We start from the raw sequence: 20964 nt of genomic DNA, 5'->3' as shown, positions 1-20964 counted from the left end.
ATGTTCACTTTTCCTGCTGTGGAGGAAAACGAGAAAGGCAGCGTAGAAGGTGCAGGCATTGTGAAACGGCTGAGATTCCCTGCCTTACAAGGCAGCAGCCCAGATAAAATAACAAAACTGGCTCTGAAATTCACACAGGAAGGTGTCAAACTCTGATACCTGAAATAGAGTGAATGGTAAGAAAGTATGTATATGGCATCACTTCATTTTTTTTCAACAGAGGGGATGAAAATATGAAAACAATGTTTGGTTTCCTAATTAATAAATAAGACAATAGCCCCCCCCCCCCCACCTCCCACTTGCAGTCTAATAGTCTTGCTTTGTTCTATCTCTAGCCAACCAATCTGGTAAAACAAAATAATTTTGCTTCTCCAAAGTTACACCTTTAAGTAAAAACACCGGCAAATTTCACAAAAACAAAAAACAACAACAACAAAAATTAAAAAATTTTTTTTTCGCAAAAACAGAAGTAGGGAAGATTTGGGTTTTCTCATCCCATATCCTCTATACCCAACAACCGCTCCACCCAACAGTACCATCTGACCTTTAGGGTCGTTCCTGTATTTGTGCTCAAAGATAGAAAATTGCTTTTCCGATCTTCTTTAATTACGAGTAATACTTCTTCTAATACACATAGGATGATTCTGAGTCCTCTCCCTTGCATTTCTGTGATACTTCCCCGTCTGTCAGAGAGTCTACATAGGTCCTCCCGGGTCCCCTCACAGCCTGTCCCCAATTCTACTCCTGACACAGGGTGACCTGACTACTTGTGAACACACATGCAATATACAGATGATAAACTGTACAACTGTGTACCTGAAACCTGTATAATTTTATTAACCAGTCACCCCAATTAATTCAATAAATAATTTTTTTTTCATTTTTCTGAAGCTGGAAACGGGGAGGCAGTCAGACAGACTCCCGCATGCGCCCGACCGGGATCCACCCGGCATGCCCACCAGGGGGCGATGCTTTGCCCCTCTGGGGCATCGCTCTGCTGCGTCCAGAGCCATTCTAGCGCCTGAGGCAGAGGCCACAGAGCCATCCCCAGCGCCCGGGCCATTTCTGCTCCAATGGAGCCTCGGCTGCAGGAAGGGAAGAGAGAGACAGAGAGGAAGGAGAGGGGGAGGGGTGGAGAAGCATATGGGCGCCTCTCCTGTGTGCCCTGGCCGGGAATCGAACCTGGGACTCCTGCACGCCAGGTCGACACTCTACCGCTGAGCCAACCGGCCAGGGCCATTCAATAAACAATTTTTAAAAAAGAAGATAACAGAAAAGAAATGAAAAAAATAAAATAAAACAACACCAGCAAATCCTAATGATCTCTGGAAATGTAGACAAAAGAATATTTCAGGAAAAAAAAGAGAGGATTAAATGTTTTTAGGTCATTAACGAGGCTGTAAATTTGTGAGAAATGTAGTAGAAAAAAAAGGTCTTGTTATTATTTGCTACATTCATAGGCTTTAATTCTTCATTTCCCTAGCTGAGCTTTCACTTAATTATAAAACAAAATCTATAGCCACAGCCGGGCCTAGAGGTAGAGCCTGCACAACTAATCAACCTTAATTCCCTGGGTTCAATTTAATTACAAAACAACATTTGGTGCAGCTGCTAAACACTTACTAGGTGACCGGCCACATGGTAATAATACTGGAGTAGTATTTACAGGGCTCCAGCTTTTGTTCTTACTCTATCAGCTCAGTAATGGTTCAATTATATGTAAATTTGAACAACCTCTACTCTCTGCTGTACAATAATAAAGAATTTCCTTGGTTTTACACACCCCTGTTGTTGAGCCACTTAAAATACCAAGCTGCACTACAACTAATTAATGTCAAGAAGTAACATTTATTAATGATAGAGACGCCCTGATGAAGCACATTGATAATGAACTGGATATCAATAGCATATGTCTGACCGTCTTCAATTCATTCTGTCTGTGAGATAGACAAAGTGAAACCAGCTCTGTGTGCGGCCAGCTGTCCACGTGCCTGCTAGGTCATCACACACGTTCCTTTTCAGTATAAACCGGCTCAGCTCACCCCCTCCTCCGCTTGATCCTTCGTGTTCCACAAGACGATGTCGGAGGCAAACATTTGTGTTACGAAATATTTTACCAGACCCAATTCTTTTTAACCACTGATATTCTTAAAACAGCCAGTGCCCCTAGTAAATTTAAAATAGACTCAATTTGCACAGACTTTCCTGAAGACCACTGCAATGAGTGAGATCTGATTTTTCAGCTGATCATACGTAGGCAGAAGTGCCACGTGCAATTAACCTTCCGTGTTAGCATTTTTTATTTGTGTTTTAGCTCACCCAAATACACCTTTCACAACATATGGGGTCCCAGTTCCACCCTAGGTTGATAGGAGGATAAGAAAAATTATTTGAATGGAGGGGAAAAAAATTAGGAAGTGATATCAGTAAGGGAGTTAACCAATGATGATAAAATAACTATGACCTTTACTATGTTCACAGCATCTCAGCAGATAGAGTGCCATCTAATCCAAGTTAGGATTGAAGTGGGTGTATGAGCGCCATAGAATGCACTGCTTTTGCTTTCTTTTTTCCTGATGTCAATCTCCTTCTCTTTCCCTTTAGAGCAGGACTGGGTACAAGCTAAAGAGAGGATATATCATAACCAATCATACCCACAGAGAGTAAAAGCAGAATGCACAAAATTCATTCACCACTTTCTAGAACTATAATCCATTTCTTCACCTGCTAACCCCAGATGCTGGTCTGGCTTTTACCTGGTGCTGTTCTGCATGACTATGTTGGACCCTAAACAAAGAAGACACTGCACATTTCAAAATTGAAAGGGTAATTTTTCAGTCCTAAGAGTGTCTGTCATTCTCTTGCCCTGGAGAGCCTCTCTCTCTCCGCACGGTGACTGCCTCACAGGAGGAAACGGTTCTGCCGGCTGGAGGCAAACAGGGAGGGGGATTATGATGGTCACCAGATGTTCCAGGGCCCCTGCGAGGCTGCCGGCCGGGTTCCGAGTGTGCTGTAAACAGCAGAAGCTGTCAAACCATGGGTCCCTGGGGCTTGGTGCTCCTGCTGCTCTGTTGTGCAGGGTCACAGGATTCGAGAGCAAGAAGTGACCTTAGAAGTGCACTTAGCCAGAGGTTTTAAACTATGCCTGGGCAAGTTCTGTTTCTGAAGTGTGTTTCTGGGATTGCAAAAACAGTAAGGGGATCACTTTAAAACAGTACCAGCTCTCTTGGAAAGAATGTGAAAATCTTACGCCAGGTCTAACAAGACAGGATTTTATCACACCGAAATCAGCTATAAGAGTCCAAGGTGATTCCTGTGGTGCAGGAAAAGAACTGTGTGGAAAATCGCCACCCCAGTGGCTCTGTGACATACCCAGAGCGAAGGCCCCTAGAGCGCAGAAATGGATTTGGGAACTCCAGGGTGAGACCGGTCTGGTGGCTCCAGAAACCAGAAATTAAATTATATCACTCAGAGTGGGAAGTAAAGGCTTTGCAAGTCAAATCAACCACTCTTATAACCCTTCTCATTTTCTCTGGAAAATAACAAAAATTACCACTTTAAAAGAATGTAACCTTTTCTTGTTACTTTAAAATGTGACAATTTAATACATTGTTGGCTTAATGATGATTTAATTCATATTCTATGTTACCTGTTTCAAATTAAAAAAGCACCTCTTTACTGCGACTATTAGGAAGAAAGAAAGGAAGGGAGGGAAGGAGGGAAGAAGGGACAGAAAGAGGGAGAGAGGGAGGGAAGGAAGAAGCTAAGGAAAGAAAGAAGCAGCAGCTCTCTCTGTGTTTGTAAATGGAATCAATTACGAAGAGATGACAAGATTTTAAAGCACAGGGTTAGGAGACATTCACAAAAGCAGGATAGACATGTGTCTCACCGTCACTGTTGATGCAGACAACCTCTTGGACCTGAGTGCCCGGACCACACTCTTTTCCATTATCTGGTTCACAGTCTCCAAGCCTCACTGCTTTCCACTCGTAGCAGGATGGCTCCTCACAGGGAATGGCTTCCAGTAAGTGAGGGCAGTTCCCAGTGCCCCCAGAGCCTCCAGGGGGCCCGTTGGTAATGCGCCGCTTCCTCAGTTTGAAGCCTGAATTATTAGGGAAGGAAAATATTAACTGGTGCCATGATGGGTTGGATATTGCAGAAGGCTGGATGAAATCCCATGTGAAAACTGAATGAAGTTTGCAGGCAGAAGTCATATCTGCTTTTAGTCACTGGTGTAGCCCCAAACTCTAGCTTAATGTACATTTAAAAATTTATTAAATATATAAACGAATGAATAAACAGAATGGCCAAAGAGGAACTTTCGTTATTAGCTTACTATAGTAAAAATAAGGCAAGGCACGCCAAGTCTCTCTCATCTCTTTCAGGGCTGGAGGTGGGGTGGAAGGGAGGGAGGGAGAGGGGTGGGAGGGAGAGAGAGGGAGAGAGAGGGAGAGAGGAGAGGGAGAGAGAGAAAACTCTAGTTTGATTTTGCTTGACTTGGAAAATCTATAGTTATAAAATATTCAAAGAAACAATGAAATCGCAAGCTATTCAGAAATATTCATGACCAAACAAAAAATGCTATTACTGTGAATTCTTCAACACTATCACACCATTAAATCTGAAAAGGAACCTCTGATAAAGTTGGATAGTCCCAGAGAAATCATCTCTTTGAGGCTTTGTTGATTTTAGACTCCCTGGAAATTTGAATTGGGGATGTAAACCATGAGCTCTAATGAGTCTTCAGTCCTGCTCTGTGCCCTAAAAGCACCGAAGTGTTGCCCTTCCTGACAACGTATAACAAAACTGATGTCTGTTTACTGCTATGTGGACATACTAGGGTCACTAGGACACTGCCCTTTGAAACAAAATACGAAAATGACTTTAACAATGTGTTAAAATTACCCCACCATGCCTACCACATAATAAACCATTGTTATTTATTCCACTCCTCTTAGATATATCATTTGTATTATAAAAGAAATAGCATTTTGTTTTGGTTTTTACCTTCAGAATAATGAGTTCTGTTTACTGGGCACTAGCTACGGGGTCAGGCACTGAACTGAGAGCTTTATGTTTATCATCTCACTGAATCTTTAGAGAAAACTTGGGTGGCGAGGTTATTACATCCCCCTTACAGCCAAGGGGACAAAGATTTAGATAAGTGAATTAACTTATCTAAACAGCATGGAACTGAAGTTTGCCAATATAGGTCAGTCTGACACCACAGCTCATTGTAACCACTGCACAAAATTACATTAGATGTTCTCCATCTGCTGTCTAAATTAACAACTATCTTGCCTACTTTTTTCACTTTTAATCTTCTGGTACCATCACCAGAGTAGGTTTATTCATCTCTTGAAATCAATACTCTTTAGCCATTCCGGAAAAAAAATATCACCAATGACTAAGCACAGGAAACACAGAGTAGCATTTTTAAATACTTCATGGTATAATTCAATTGATGAGAGTTTTAAGCATGTCATGTTACTATTACATACCTTTTTTGCCTTGCTGGTCATTACAGTTTTCATAGGTACAAGGTCCCCAAGCTGACCAGGGTGAGACCTCACATTCAATTGGACAGGGAATGTGGCACAGTTGTGTGGTATTAGGAACAGGGCCAGTGCATAATTTCAAATCCACTGGTTTTGAGGCTGTATGGAGGAAAATACAGAGATCTCTTTTAAGAATTACACAACCTGTTAGGGTCAACAATCTGCTTGTTCCACATGTATGAGGAAGGGAAATGTTTACAGAAGTGCCACCAAGACATTATCCCAAAGCTTCTCAGCTACACCCAGAGAATAAAGAAAGAAGTGAGCAAAATGCAGCAGGACGGTGGAGTCAAAGGGAACGAGGCTAGAGGTCTTGCAGACTGTTTGATCATCGGCTTTACCGCTAATTAGTCGTGCAATTAATATGCTGAGTCTAATTTTCCTAGGGCCAGTAAAATAATCCTTAAGGTCAATTTTTGTCTCTAAAATTCTTCAGTTACAGCCTAAGAAAGCGGTATCTATTTTAGAGGCCTGGACACAATAAGAAGGGGACTATAGCTTTAAAATATATGGATAAATAGATATTATGGCTTCCAATGAAGCAGTCTCCCTTTCCTACTGGTCTCAGAGAAGTAATTCGTGGAAGTGATGAAGGAAGAGCCCCTGCCACCAGATGGGGCATCTCTCTCCTCCAGCTGCATGACTCATCGGATACTTTCCAGAACTTTTACTGAATACATTATCTGCATATGTGATTCAAATCTCGGAGGCTTATTTATAATTGTCCACTTCTGTTCATAAGTTGACCAATAAACAGTGGATAAGTATTGATTGCCCTTGCTTCTCTTCTATTTTGATGTGTGAAGTTTGGCTATTGTGTACAGCACATGCAATTGACAACATAAATGCCTAAATGAGAAAGATATCTGAAGATATATATATATATATATATATATATATATATATATATATATATATATATCTATCAGAAAAGAACAAAGATCTGTATATTGTATACCATATCGCTATAGTTGCTTCTGTTGTAAAAACTTAAGAAGTAAATGTCTGGGACACACACTTCCTTTCATACAAACTTGTTGCTGTCTGATAATTTGAAATGCCCGTCCCTGTAGAACAAAGAACCGAAATAAAAGAGAAGGTCTTAGATAATTCTCACTTGCCTTATGCAAAGAACTACCCAATTCTGATGGCATGGGATTGCATCTAGAAGCTCACAGAGAAGTTAAAGTAGTTTAGGCTATGTTGTCCTAACTTTTAAATTAAAGTAGTAAATATATCTGCTTGTAGTTTCAACTCGAAGGCAAACTGGAGGTACTTGTGTATCCTTCAACTTCCTGCAAACACAGACACAAACACACACACGCACCGATGCTACCGCAAGGCTCTTACACTAACTCCTCTTTCTGCCACCGTTTTCCAGTTGTGAAAAGTATTCGATAAATACTGTTTTTCACTTCCCTCCTAGGAGTGCTTAACTTATCTCCCTCTCCTCCCACTCACCCCCTCCACACACACTGCAGTGAAAATTGATGACTTAACACCCCTAATTTGCTTAGTATGGAGAACCATGAGCATTCTTAAGTTTATCAGAATTGTTGCTAATGTGCATCATCATCATAACATCAGCCAAAGCAAAAAATGATGAACTGTATTGCTTTCTAACAGCGAAAGTACTTGGCACAATAATGACAGAAAATACAGAAATAAATGCTTCACTTCTCAATGTAAAACATAGTTTGACATCAAAACGCACATTTCATATAAAATAAATGGTTTTTAATTTCCTTGCAGACAGAAGAGTCTTGTGATGGTTAATATAATGTGTTCACTTGACTGGGCTCAAGAATCTCAGATAGCTGGTAAAACATTGTACCTGGGTGTGTCTGTGAGGGCGCTTATGGAAGAGGTGAGCATTTAAATCTGTAGAGTAAGTAAAAAACATCACCCTCACCAATGGGGGTCAGCGTTGTCCTAGTCATTGAGACCCAGAAAGAATGAAAAGGTGAGAAAAGGGTAAATTCAGTCTCTTCTTAAGCTGGTGTATCGATTTTCTCCTGCCCTGGGACATCAGAGCTCCTGGTTCTAGGAAACCAGGAATTACAATGGTGGCCCTACTCATATAATTATGTGTGCCAATTCCTATAATAAATCCTTCTCATTTATCTCTGTACCCTATTGGTTCTGTTTCTCGGGAGAACCTTGATTAATAATATAAGTCTACAGTGTGTAGAGAACTCTTATAACTGAAAGTTAACATAGTAATTCCTTCACTTGGAGACTTTTTTAGACTATCACAGTGATTTTCAACTTTTTTGGGGGGGGGTCTCTTGGCATACATAAACTAATGACTGAAATTTTGCGGCACACCAAAAAATATATTTTTGTCAATCTGTCAAAATAAATAGTTACAATTTTGATTAATTCACACTGAATGGCTAGCTATTGTTGTGTTGGCTGTTGTCATTTTATTTTAATCTGACAATCTAAGGGAAAATAGTTCAGTGCCCCTGCCTGAACAGTAAGATATTGCATGTTTTAAAAATTCTTGCAGGACACCAGCTGAAAATTGGACCATCACTTAAATTAGAATTGTGTATATAATTACCTAAAATTTCTCCATTTTTTCCCAATAAACTAAAAAGTAATTTTAAACCTTATATTGTCTTGAAAATTATGATTACTACAAAGCAAACTCTACTTAGCGCATGCAATTGTGAGGACTGTTGGTGTCTGAAAAAATTTATTTTATATATAAGATTGAGAACTTTAGGAGAGAAACAAGGTTTTATCAAGAAAACAGGTGAAAACATTATGTTTCTAATCCTGGTCATTTTCATGTGAGCATAATGTTAGCTTTCAGTATAGTTTGAGTGAATCAAATAAAATAGTCCCAGAAATCTTCTTGAGCTATTAAGAGTGAAATGTGTTGAACAAAGGATTGAGTAAGTATTGCTTAAAGCAAAGTGCTTTTAAGCTCTTCTCAGCTGCTAAGCTAACCAAGTCAACTGAGATAATACAGTTCTTGAGAAATATCCTCAATTTTATAGATGTCTTTATAGAGTACATATAAAGTTATTTCATTAATCAAAGAAACACAAGGAGAGAGTGCATATTTGTGCATGATTCTATTCCTTTGGTGATTTTCATTATAGGTTTTTCTTGTAAATAGGGTATTTATTGATTAATGTAAATCACAGATACTAGCTGAGCTCCTCAAAAACTCTAAGTCAATTGCATTTTTGCAAGAGCCTAAAGTTATCTGGAATAAGTGTGATTCAATGAATGAGGTAAAGGACAGACCCTGGAGAACTCCCTGTGTTCCAGTTTAACTCGTGGGGTATAATTCCCTTAGTTCTCTGTCACATAACGTAGTGTTTACTGCTGATGACATCTCTCAAAAACTGAGATTTGAATTTTTTAGAATTGCCTACTCATTATTCTTGTATAATTGTACTACCTAAGAAATTGCTCATCCACTACAGACTCCAAAGAAATACGTGTTAGATTTTTAAAGTCTTATTGTTGATCTCTTAAAAATAAAGGAGAAAGTTTATGATTCTCATATGACTTAAAGATTATTCAGTTATATTTACTTTGCATGCTTCATGAGGTTACAAAAGAATGTATGAACTTCTCTGGAATTAACAAAACAAATGAAAAGAACTGGTGCATTTTTGCAGGTCTGAAGTATTTTTGTGTTTTTATGTTTGGAACATTACAAATGGAAAAAGAAATGACTATAAGAAGCAAACTTCAGACTTTTGTTTACAGCCATGTGGCCATTGAGGTATTCTGAAAATTCATCCATAAATAAGAATTTTTCTTTTTCAAGCAGGAGAATTAGAAAAAATTATATCTCCAATATCTTCCTGAAAGCAGAACTCTGTATGTTAATTTTAGGTGAAACCTGTTAATTATATAACTGGAATCATAAGAATATCCTCTAAGCTTCCCCAATTCACAGCATGAATTCAGTAAGGTGGCATAATCCTAAAGCCACCTCTTCCTGAGGTACCCTGGTCCACAGGTCACAGACTCTTCGTTTTAATGGCCTGGTGGGAGGATGGCATATCCAGCATTCTTTAATTATCAGGAGCAAAGGAAGGCATTTTTCAGACAGAAAATGAGAATTTAACTATGAAAGACTATTTGACCTCTGATTACCCTTCACCGACCTACATATTATATAGTCTTGTATTTTATTTCTCATTTAGTATTCATTTGGGTCTAGACCTTAACATTTTTAAGTGAACCCTTTATATAAATAGTATGAGGATATATAACTTCTGAACCAAGGGAAACAAGGTAAGGACAACAAAACTGTTACAATAAATTCAAAGGAAAAGTAGGGAGAAACAGAAAAAAACAAAGAGAATAAGATGGAATAAATGAATGCAAAAGACTAAAGTTAGCCACTAAAAGCCAGAGATGAGCCAACTGAATAAAAATATAAAATTGAAAATGACTTTTTAAATCCACTAGTTTCTCAACAGTTTGAAAATCTGACAATACCAAGTACTGGAGAAGATGTGAGGCAGTCAGAACAGTGAAACACTACTGGTAGAAATCTAAGTTATTTTAAATATTTTGGGGGAAAAATGAGAGATTATCTAGAATGGTTGAAGATATGCAGACTCCTAGGTCTATTCTCTGTACAGACTATCAGACATTTACCTCAGGAACTATTTATAAGAGTTGTTATTAAAATATTGTCTATAATCACAAATATATAGAATAACACATGTCCAACAAAAAGGGAATGGGTATCAAATTATGGATGTCAACACTATGTAACTCTATACAGAGGTGGAAATAAATGAATTTGAGCACTACCGAAAATATGGTGAAACCCACAAATATATAATATCAAGGAGTGAAAAAAAGAAGAAAATATACTAAAGTATACCATTCGTATAAAGTTTTTTAAAACAAGCAATATACAGAAAAACAAGCACTATCACTATGCTTTGGAATATACGTAAGTGTAGGGAAGAGAAGAGCAGGCACAACTGTCCAGGAACTGGCCTGATAGTGTCAGCATGGCCCTGGTGTTCTTAGCAGCTGGCCTGTACTCAGAGCTGTGCCCTGGCTTTCTCCTCTCAGACATAAACAATTTCATAGGACATGACATCAGACAAGGTCATTCTATGCTATGATGAAGTGAGACAAAAAATAAGATGACTTCGTAGTTAAAGTAAAAACACGGTAATTGTGAGAAGTACAAAAATTGTCAAATGGTCCCCTCTCCCAGCGAACATGAGTTCTGCTTCTTTTTTTCTTTTTTTAATAATTTTTTTTTAATGGGGTGACATCAATAAATCAGGATACATATATTCAAAGACAACATGTCCAGGTTATCTTGTCGTTCAATTATGTTGCATACCCATCACCCAAAGTCAGATTGTCCTCTGTCACCTTCTATCTAGTTTTCTTTGTGCCCCTCCTCCTCCCCCTTTCCCTCTCCCTCTCTTCCTCCCTCCCCCTGTAACCACCACACTCTTATCAATGTCTCTTAGTCTCACTTTTATGTCCCACCTACGTATGGAATAATGCAGTTCCGGGTTTTTTCTGATTTACTTATTTCACTTCGTATAATGTTATCAAGATCCCACCATTTTGCTGTAAATGATCTGATGTCCTCATTTCTTATGGCTGAGTAGTATTCCATAGTGTATATGTGCCACATCTTCTTTATCCAGTCTTCTTTACCAACTAGAGAGCTTTAGTCTCACTCTCATCTGTCCTTCTTCCAAATACGGTTTATTAAGAAACCTGGTCATGGAATTAGCCTTGCTTCCTTATGCAAAGTACACTAATCTGAACCCTCCTAAAAAAACAAACACACACCACAACCAAAGCCCAAGTCCTATAATGGGTCCCTCTGACATTGTTACTGAGATGCCCAGCGAGGCCCATGCTGTTACTACCCCTTTCTGCAATGAGGAGTAAACCCAACTAGTTCAACTACAGTCGTATTCCTGGTGAGTTCTGGCTGAAGAGGAAGAGTAAGAACAAAATATAAAGAAAAGCAGAGGATGTTAAACATAAAATTTAGAATAGAAATTCCACTTGTGGGTGGTGTGGGATATGATTTAATTAATAACAAATGCTTATTGTTTTCACCGGGCTGGATAATGTTATGGGGTTCTAAGTACTTAACACATATTAATTCATTTAATTCTCACAAAACTCCTTGGAGTAAATATTCAATTATCTCCATTTGGGGGGAGGGAGGGATAATTATCCTCAAATGTAAAAACTCAATATGGACTGGTTAAATAACTTTCCGCAAGTCACAAAGCTAGGAAACTGAAAATTTTGGATTTACACCAGTTAGTCTGACTCCACAACCTTCAGGTATACTTCAAACTACCTACTATTCCATACGGTCTTGGAAGATAGGTATGCAAGGGGGTTCCAATAATATGTAATATCTTTATAAACAAATAGAATCTCTCTCTCTCACACACACATACACACACACACGCAATACATTTGATAAATGTAAGAATGAATTAAAATATGATGATTGCGGGTTATTAATAAGATAACAAGACTATGAAGATAATCCAACATCAACTCTGCTGACCTATCAGTGAAAATTATACTTTTATGTTCCAGTTGAAATGGGAAACTAAAATTTCGTCCTACCACACATCAAGAACTGATTGCCCAATTACTATCAAAGTGGGAAGTTCTTCACTTATAATAATAATAGTAAATATTTATATTGAATTTATTTAATAAATTATTTTAATTCTTATGATAGTCTCATGAAGTAGGTATAATTGTAATCCCAAATTTGGACAGACAACTAAAGCACAGAGAGATCAAGTAACTTGCCCAAGGACACACAGCTCATTAGTGGCCGTTGGGACTTGACTTTCGAGAATATGCTGTTATCCACTCGATCATACTATTCTATGACAACTAGTAAGAGCCATGTTCTTCCCTCATGCCTACCCCAAGTCCTTGAGCTCTGTAATACAGTGGGTATCTTGACTAGAACACATGATCAATTTTAAAAGTGTTTAGTTATTATGGGATGTGTGTTGGGTGGAAGTAGGAGGACAGTAACAGCAGGAACTGAAAGTGACATTCTTCTAGAAAATAAATCATCAGTATTTTAATAAACAGTTTAAATTCTCATCTGTTTTCAGTGTCAAGTTTGTAAACTAAGTCAATTTTGTCTAGCATCTAAAAAATATACCACATGTGTATGCTAACTCTTTATCATAAAAAAAGGTAGATATTCAGAGATATTTAAGCCGAGATCTCACACTCAGTTTACTTCAGACCTATTTGTAAAATAATATGCCTTTTCTGTACTCTGTGAAAGATATATTAGGGTTCAAAGGCTGAGAAAATGCAGGAGGTTTAATAATTCATTCATCCATTTAGCAAAACAGCTGAGCATTTTAAGCACTCAAAACCTCCTGATATTGTATTTATTTTTTATTCGCTTACCTGAAAATCTGCTTTTCCCCTCCTTGAAATAGTAGTGTTGTTTTTTCACTAAACAAGCTTATTTGATTGCTAACTCACAATTACAAAAAAATTCTCTTGGATTTGAATCTTAGTTTCCAGATAGGTACTGACCAAATGTTATCACTAAGCTCAAGGTGCCTGATAAGAGAGATTCCAAAGACCTAAAGTAAAATCAGTTAAAAATGCTTTATATTTTTATTCATTGCTCAGTCAGTTAAAATAAAACACTAAATGTCCTCCTCTATTCACAGCCCTGCTCTTGTGTCCAGAATTATACATCAAAGGGCGCTATGGGACCAATGGCAATGATGCCTTTTTTGTTTTTTTTCCTTTGTTTGCTAGTGTGTGGTGGCATTTAAGGTATATTTAACCAAAGCTGTTTTAATCCCAAGGTTTTATTTGATGGTGTCTATACAACACTCACTTAATGTCAGCTAGAAGCACTATACTTTCATTCCCAAGAACTGATGTCAAGCAAATAAAAAAAAAGCCTTTATTTTGAAAATTAATTAAATTCTACATGTGTCATTAATTACTTAAAGTTTTTGAAGATGTTCTTCTAATTATCCACAGAAATTACTTTTCTCTTGTCTTTCTCAGGCTGTTACATTTAATGGGGACATAAAACCCACCATGTTCTTTCTAATAATACAGGGTATTGTTTTTAAGATAGTACACTTGCTCTTTAATTTTATAACCATATTTAAAGCAATGATTGAGAATTCCCTCTCAGGATTTAATGTGCTTTAGAACTCGCTGCCAGTCCTGTCTGGCTGTAATGAACTCATTATCGAGCTATTGTTTTTGATTCATTTTTTCTTCTTTTAATTTAAGACATTATATTGTGTATTTAGGAAGCATACATGCACAGTCCTTGAGTTCATTTTCTACATCATAATTAATGTCTTTGGTCTCCAACAGAGTCATCGCTGCTTCCGGGCAGCTCATGAATTGACTGACGGCCACGCCAGTCACCCCCTCGGCCTCCCTGCCTGATCAGAGCTTGCTCCCCTCCTCTGTGCCTGCTGCTGCCGGGACAGCCTCCTGAATTGTGTTGAGGTCACAGATCAAAACATTTGACTGAGGTCACAAACCTCTTTTTTTTTTCTTTTTTCTTACATTTATTGGGGTGGCACTAGTTAACAAAATTATACAGGTTTCAGAGACACAATTCTACAACACATCATCTGTACGCTGTATTGTGTGTTCACCACCCCCAGTCAAGTCTCAGTCCGTCACCATTTATACCCCCTACCCTCCTCCAGCTCACACCTCCACCCCCAGCAATCGCCACATTGTTTGTGTCCATGCGGTTTTTCCTCTCCTTTTCCTGTTTTGTTTAATCCCTCTACATCCCTCACCCAACACCCTCCCACCCCTGACAGCTGTCGGCCTGCTTTCTATCAGTTTGTCTCTATTTCGCTCATCAGTTCATTTTGTTCATTAGATTCTGCATATGACTGAAATCATATGGTACTTGTCTTTCTCTGGCTGGTTTATTTCATTTAGCATAATGCTCTCCAGTTCCATTCATGCTGTCAAAAAGGGGAAGATTTCCTTCTTTTTTACAGAGAGTAGTATTTCATTGTAAAAATGTACCACAGCTTTTTTATCCACTCATCTATTGATGGGCACTTGGGTGGCTTCCACATCTTGGCTATTGCAAATAACATTGTAATGAACATAGGGGTACATATATTCTTTCAAATTAGTGTTTTGGGGTTTTTTTTTTTCAGATAGATTCCCAGAAGTGGAATCTCTGGGTCATAAGACAGTTCTATTTTTAATTTTTTGAGGTAACTCCGTACTACTTTCCACAGCTGCACCAGTTTTTAATATATATATTTTTTACATTAGACTACTTTAGAGCTAAGCTGTTTCAGTGATCCCTGTGTTTAGAACTGCAGTATTTTTACACAGGCCTCTTCATTTTTCTGTTTATTCTTTTGGCATTAGAGAAGGCCTAGATTTGCTCTATTGTGATTTATAGTCAAGTGGACGTAATATTGGATACACCTCATAAATTCAGATGAGGTTTTTACCAAATATTCCTTTAGGTCCAGATTAAATGTAGGAGAGAGTTTTCCTCTTTTCTGCATATATATATATATATATATATATATATATATATATATTCTAGTTTTAATCTCTCAGTTATGGGTGTTGTGGGAACGTGCTATGAAAACTTGCCGAGTTAGGATAACAGAAACAGCAAGGTGCCCCAGGGTCAAAGCCCTGAGCGAACGAGAGTCCAGGGGCCTCTCCGACCCGTACTGGCGACAGTGAGTGCTGGAAACAGCAAAACAGCAGGATGGGATTCAGCAACACAGAAACGCTTAGGCTCTCAGAACAGAGATTAGGAGTCAGCATGTTCCTTGTCCTCTACTGAGAACTTCTTCCTTTGGCTTCCTTGAATTTTTTATACTTGCTAATAAATATCTGAGTAAGGCTAGGAATACGGCTTCAGTCCTTCGATCTGCTGACCGGGGCTGTTGCCTCCCCTCGGCCCCTTGGAGCATTTCATCAGGCCTCTGAGTAGTTTTTGTTACGACAGGTGTTGAGGTGACTGATGATGAGGAAGGCACTAGCACGTGAACACTAACACTACAGCTCTTGTAAACATCTGTAAAGAACTCAGCCCACCAGGCAGCTGGCCTGCTGTTTGGACACTGCCTGCTGGCAGGGTCAGGAGGGCACCCGGTGATGGGCCTTGTCAGTAGCCTTTCCCCTGCTAAGTTCGGGTGCCGGGGAGAGTCCTGTCAGGGTCTCTTCCTGCTTCTTCCAGGATTCTACTCAGTCTCACAAGGGTTGTTCCTTTGCCCCTGTGCCGCCTCTCCTTCATTCTTCTATCAGCATCACCTTAGCAAATAAAACCCTCCTAAAGGTCTAGTCTGTGAACAGGCTTTCTCCTTGTGTCCAGGAGAAACCGATGCAGGCTTCCCCACGTGTACACTCTATTGGTCATTTTAGGAAATTACAGACAGGACCAGATGGCTATGCTCACAACGCAATACTGCCTTGAAAACGATGATCCCATCTTGACACAAATAAAATAGAACTTTGCTCTTTTAACTATAGGGGGAAAAAAAAACATGTCAAATAATTTATTTTGCTGGCCCTGATTTATGTAAGACAAGAACATTTAAAAATATGCGGGCTTTCAAAGCATACATCTTTGTGGAAATGTCAATCATTGTTAGGGTTTAAATTTCACAACCTGTATCAACAACTTGAGGACATACTCTCTAGCTACAGGGGTGGACCATCTGTTGCAGCACTGCAAATATGGAGGATTTCTCTTTCTTTCTTTTTTTTTAAAGGACATGTTGTAGAATAGTCTATGTAAAATACACACAGAAATCTTCCAAAACTTGCTTTTGCTTTCACTTGGAATCATTCTTGAATTCTTCCCTGTGTGAGTCCAGAGACTGAGGTCCCAGACCATGCCAGGGCAGGGCCAGTCCCCAGCATGGAACCACCAGTGACAAATTTTGGTCCAAGCAACTTATGTCTAGTCACTGGTTGTCATTGCGTCATTTCACATTGTCCTTAACTACTAGGCTATGGTAAGCCTATTTTCTTGCACCGCCTTTTAGAAGACCAGGGCAGCAATCCAATGGACAGAAAGAAGTCCCTCCTCCCAATTCCTGCTCCCTGCACCTCCATTCCTGCCCTGCTCCCCTTCCCCTCCCATGAACCCACACTTTACTGCAGCTGGCCTGCATGAAACCGCTGGGTTTGACATGTAAACAGTAGTGTCTCTGATACTACCAGGTCCTCCATTATTAAGCTTTAACACAGAGTAATGTTCACCTCATTCATGGTAATCCATAGATACACGAAACCTGTGTTAAGACTACTGAAAAACGGTACTAAACTTTCTGGGACTTCTTAATTCTTGCATGTGTTCCTTGAAAACAAACATAAAGGGATAACTGTCTCAAGACCACCAGCTGGAAAATGTCTTCATGTAGCATTGGAGCTTATTGGAATAAGACAGTTACTGGTTTCTGAAAATGTGTAACAGAATCACAACTCTCTTGATCCATGCTTAGCTTTGGAACAGCTACTTTTCAATTTTCAGTGTATTTAACAATTGCTGGGGGTCGGGAGTGAGGAGAGGGGTTGTTTTAAATAAGACTCCTGGGTTCCACGCCCAGAAATTGATTTGTTGCGTCTATATAGAAACCTAGGAATAATTTGGGAAATTTTAAACTAGTATTTTTAACAAACACTTCAGCTGATTCTGAGGCAAGTAACGGGCAGGCTAAACTCTGAGAAACACAGCTAGGCAGGGCTGGAGCTGAAGTTAACCACAGATGCCACGGCACTGTGGCACTAAATGCTTACATTATGAAATGTCAAAATGTCACGCACATTACAGAGTTGTATATACTCTGGTAAAGAATTGTCTGCTATTGTCTTTGGCCATAAAATATTATGAATTATTTCTTCAGTGGTATCTGTTTTTTTATTGGCGATTTATTTCTTCCTAGATATTTTTCTAAATCTATGCTCACATTTTTACTTAACATCAGCACATATAAACTGAGTTTGAAGACTTTCCCCAAGCTCTTAGTATAGTCTTTTAAGTGAAACTGCTTAGAAGAATAATTCTGGAGGCTTGATATTAGGGATCCCCGACTCACTTTTGTAGGCTGGTAAAACTACATCTTAGGGAAAAGAGGGTAAAATTGTGGGAGAAAGGAGGAGGGGACTAACTGGGAAAGATTCCTAAAGCAATCGTCTTGTCTGTTCTGGATATTAACCCCACTATGAATATGTGGTTTGTAAATATTTTCTCCTACTTCATAGGTTGCCTTTTCATTTGGTTGATGCTTTCCTTTGCTGAGCAGAAACTATTTACTTTGATGTAGTCCTATTTGTTTAATTCCGCTTTTGTTGTCTTTGCTCTAAGTGTCAAATCCAAAACAAATTATAGCCAAGACCCATGTCAAAGAGCTTACACCCTAGGTTTGTGTCAAGAACTTAATATTTCATGTCTTACCTTCATGTCTTTATTCCATTTTAAGTTGAATTTTTATTCATTGTTAATGTCCTCTCAGATTTTATCTCACAGATTTTAACTTTTTAATCTCAGCTTTATGCCTTTTACATTTATGTCTTTGTCAACTTCTAGCCTACTGTCATCATTCAAATTCTTACCGATTTTATTATCTTTTCTGTTTTCATTTTTTATTTTAATGGCATTTTAAGTATCATATTTATTACCCCCCCATGACTTTTTCTCTAAATCTTTTTGTGTAACTTAAGAACTCTACTCCTAATCGTTTGTATTATTATTATTTTTAAGCATCCCCGGTCTCATCTATTTTCAGATTTCTTTCCCTGTGGACAGCGAAGAGATGAGAGAACAGACAGCAGCACACATGGAGTGGGGTCTTCTCTCTGCACTCTGCTGACCTTCTGCTTAACCTACAGGTTCTCCGGGTGTTTTTAAGTATTCCTTTAAAAAATGGAATGAATTTGTGTTTTAATACTTATACATCATTCAAAGTTCAATGCAGAGCTACATGTTTTAAAATCCATTGACTGTGACACAAAGAATTATTGATGTGAATTTAGAATTGTCAGCATTACATTCAATACAAGCAAGGAGCGACTACGGGCAAGGGTATGGCTGGGTGGCCTTGAAGTCTCCGGTTTCACCTTGATGAGAAACCAGGTGGCATACAGCCTGTGAAGAACTCTTGAGAGGATATTTAGAAGTGAATCCAAAACTAGGGAGCTCGTCTCATATGTATTTTGCTTGGTGTTCTTGTGGTTTTTTGTTTGTTTGTCTGTTTTTTGTGAAGATGGAAATGGGGAGGCAGTCAGACAGACTCCTGCATGCGCCTGACCGGGATCCACCCGGCATGCCCACCAGGGGGCGATGCTCTGCCCATCTGGGGCGTCGCTCTGTTGCATCCAAAGCCATTCTAGCGCCTGAGGCAGAGGCCATGGAGCCATCCTCAGCGCCTGGGCCAACTTTGCTCCAATGGAGCCTTGGCTGCGGGAGGGGAAGAGAGAGACAGAGAGGAAGGAGAGGGGGAGGGGTGGAGAAGCAGATGGGCTCTTCTCCTGTGTGCCCTGGCCGGGAATCGAACCCGGGACTCCTGCACGCCAGGCCAATGCTATACCACTGAGCCAACCGGCCAGGGCTGGTTCTTGTGTTTTTATGTCGAGATGATTGTCTCTGTTCTTGACGGAGTCATCAAAGAACACTCTTTGTTTCGGCTTTTCTTAGGTAAGGGGGAAGTCTCCCAACAGGCTCAGCTGCAGTTCAGGTGCGGGGGGGGGGGGGGAGGCTTGTTCATTTATGGAGACTGATTTTAGGCCAGCTGGCACCAAAAAGATCTGAAAAGCCCCAACTATAAGAAGGCAAGCTGGTCTTTCCTCAAGACTAAAGGTTTTGGAGGTTTTGGTTCCACTGAATAAAGCTTTCTGAAACTGGAGGGTTTTCTCCGTCCCCAAGGTCTAAGCTATAATTGGGAGAGCATGTTTTCCCTCCGCATTATTGCCTAATTACATGCTTCTTGTTAAAGGAGAATTTATTCTAACACATGAGCCCTACTTTTATGTGTTAGATCAGAATTATCGAGACCTTAGTATATGCCTGGCATGGTTGTAAGATCAGTACATGGATTCTCTCACTTAAAAATTTTTTTAAATTTATTTATTTATTTATTCATCTTAGAGGAGAGAGAGAGAGAGAAAGAGAGGAGAGAGAGAGAGAGAGAGAGAGAGAAGGGAGGAAGGAGCAGGAAGCTTCAACTCCCATATGTGCCTTGATAGGCAAGCCCAGGGTTTTGAACCGGCAACCTCAGCATTCCAGATCAAGGCTTTATCCACTGCGCCACCACAGGTCAGGCTCACTTAAAATTTTTTACGAGTTATAGTATCTCTATTTTCTAGAGAAGGAAATAGGTTCACAGAAAAGGTAAAGAATCTGCTCAAGCCTGACCTGTGGTGGTACAGTGGGTAAAAGCATCGACCTGGAACACTGAGGTCGCCGGTTCAAAAGCCCCGGGCTTCCCTGGTCAAGGCACATATGGGAGTTGATGCTTTCTACTCCTCCCTCCCTTCTCTCTCTGTCTCTCTCTCTGTCTCTCTCTCTCTAAAATGAATAAATAAAATCTAAAAAAAAAAAAAAGAATCTGCTCAAGATCCTATGACTCAGACATTCCATTTCTACAATTTACATGCTTGACTATTTAATAATGAATGTTCTCAGCTTTAATTTCTCTGAAGATGTCAGTTCGTCATCCTCATGGTGAAGAATTATTTTGCTGGATACAGAAATCTGACAGTTTTTTTTTCCAGCAAAGACATCGTTTCATTGTTTTATGGCCTTCATCGTCTATAAGGAGATTTCAACCCTCATTTGTTATCTCTATTCGCACATACAGATCATGTATTTTTCCCTCTACGGCAGCTTTAAGAATTTTCTCTTTATCTTCAGTATTCAGCAATTTGAGTATAATATTTTTTTGTGTGTGGTTGTTATCGTATTTATTCTGCTTGGGGTTTTCTGAGCTTCTTAGATCTAAAATTTGATGGCATCTTTTTCAACAACTTTGAAAAAATTTGCCCATTATTTCTTCAAATATGTATTGTCAGATTCCCTAAGCTCTCATCACTTTCCCCCCTTTAATCCTCTTTCTCTCTCTTCTTCAGATCTGATGATTCCTATTGATCTCTCTTCAAGATCAATAACCCCTTTTTTAACTACTCAGATCCAATCATTTCTATTGATCTCTTTTGCAATCTCCAAGTCTACTGGGTGAATTTCTTATTGCAGATCTTTTATATCCTTGAACCTCCATATTCTTATAATGTCTGTTTTTCTCCTTATTCTCCCATCTGTTCATTCCCAAGACCATCTTTTCCTTTAAGTTTTTGAATATATGCATAATAATTTCTTAAAGTCTTTGTCTAATCATTCTAATATCTGGGT

At 39.1% G+C, this 20964-nt stretch overlaps 1 protein-coding gene across 1 annotated transcript in view; it reads right to left on the bottom strand.

The window, feature by feature from the left end:
- The window catches only part of THSD7A (thrombospondin type 1 domain containing 7A), a 391822-nt gene that overhangs the window by 143601 nt on the left and 227257 nt on the right, over nt 1-20964 (bottom strand). Inside the window, exons 5-6 of the mRNA XM_066354435.1 lie at nt 5502-5657; nt 3890-4102 (exon numbers count right to left, since the gene is read on the bottom strand). Of these exons, the coding sequence (XP_066210532.1) occupies nt 3890-4102; nt 5502-5657 (369 nt within the window). The remainder of the gene's footprint in view (nt 1-3889; nt 4103-5501; nt 5658-20964) is intronic.

Source organism: Saccopteryx leptura, chromosome 12 (assembly GCF_036850995.1).
Source record: "Saccopteryx leptura isolate mSacLep1 chromosome 12, mSacLep1_pri_phased_curated, whole genome shotgun sequence".
NCBI classification, from domain to species: Eukaryota; Metazoa; Chordata; class Mammalia; order Chiroptera; family Emballonuridae; genus Saccopteryx; species Saccopteryx leptura.
This window is presented reverse-complemented; position numbering and strand designations above follow the sequence as displayed.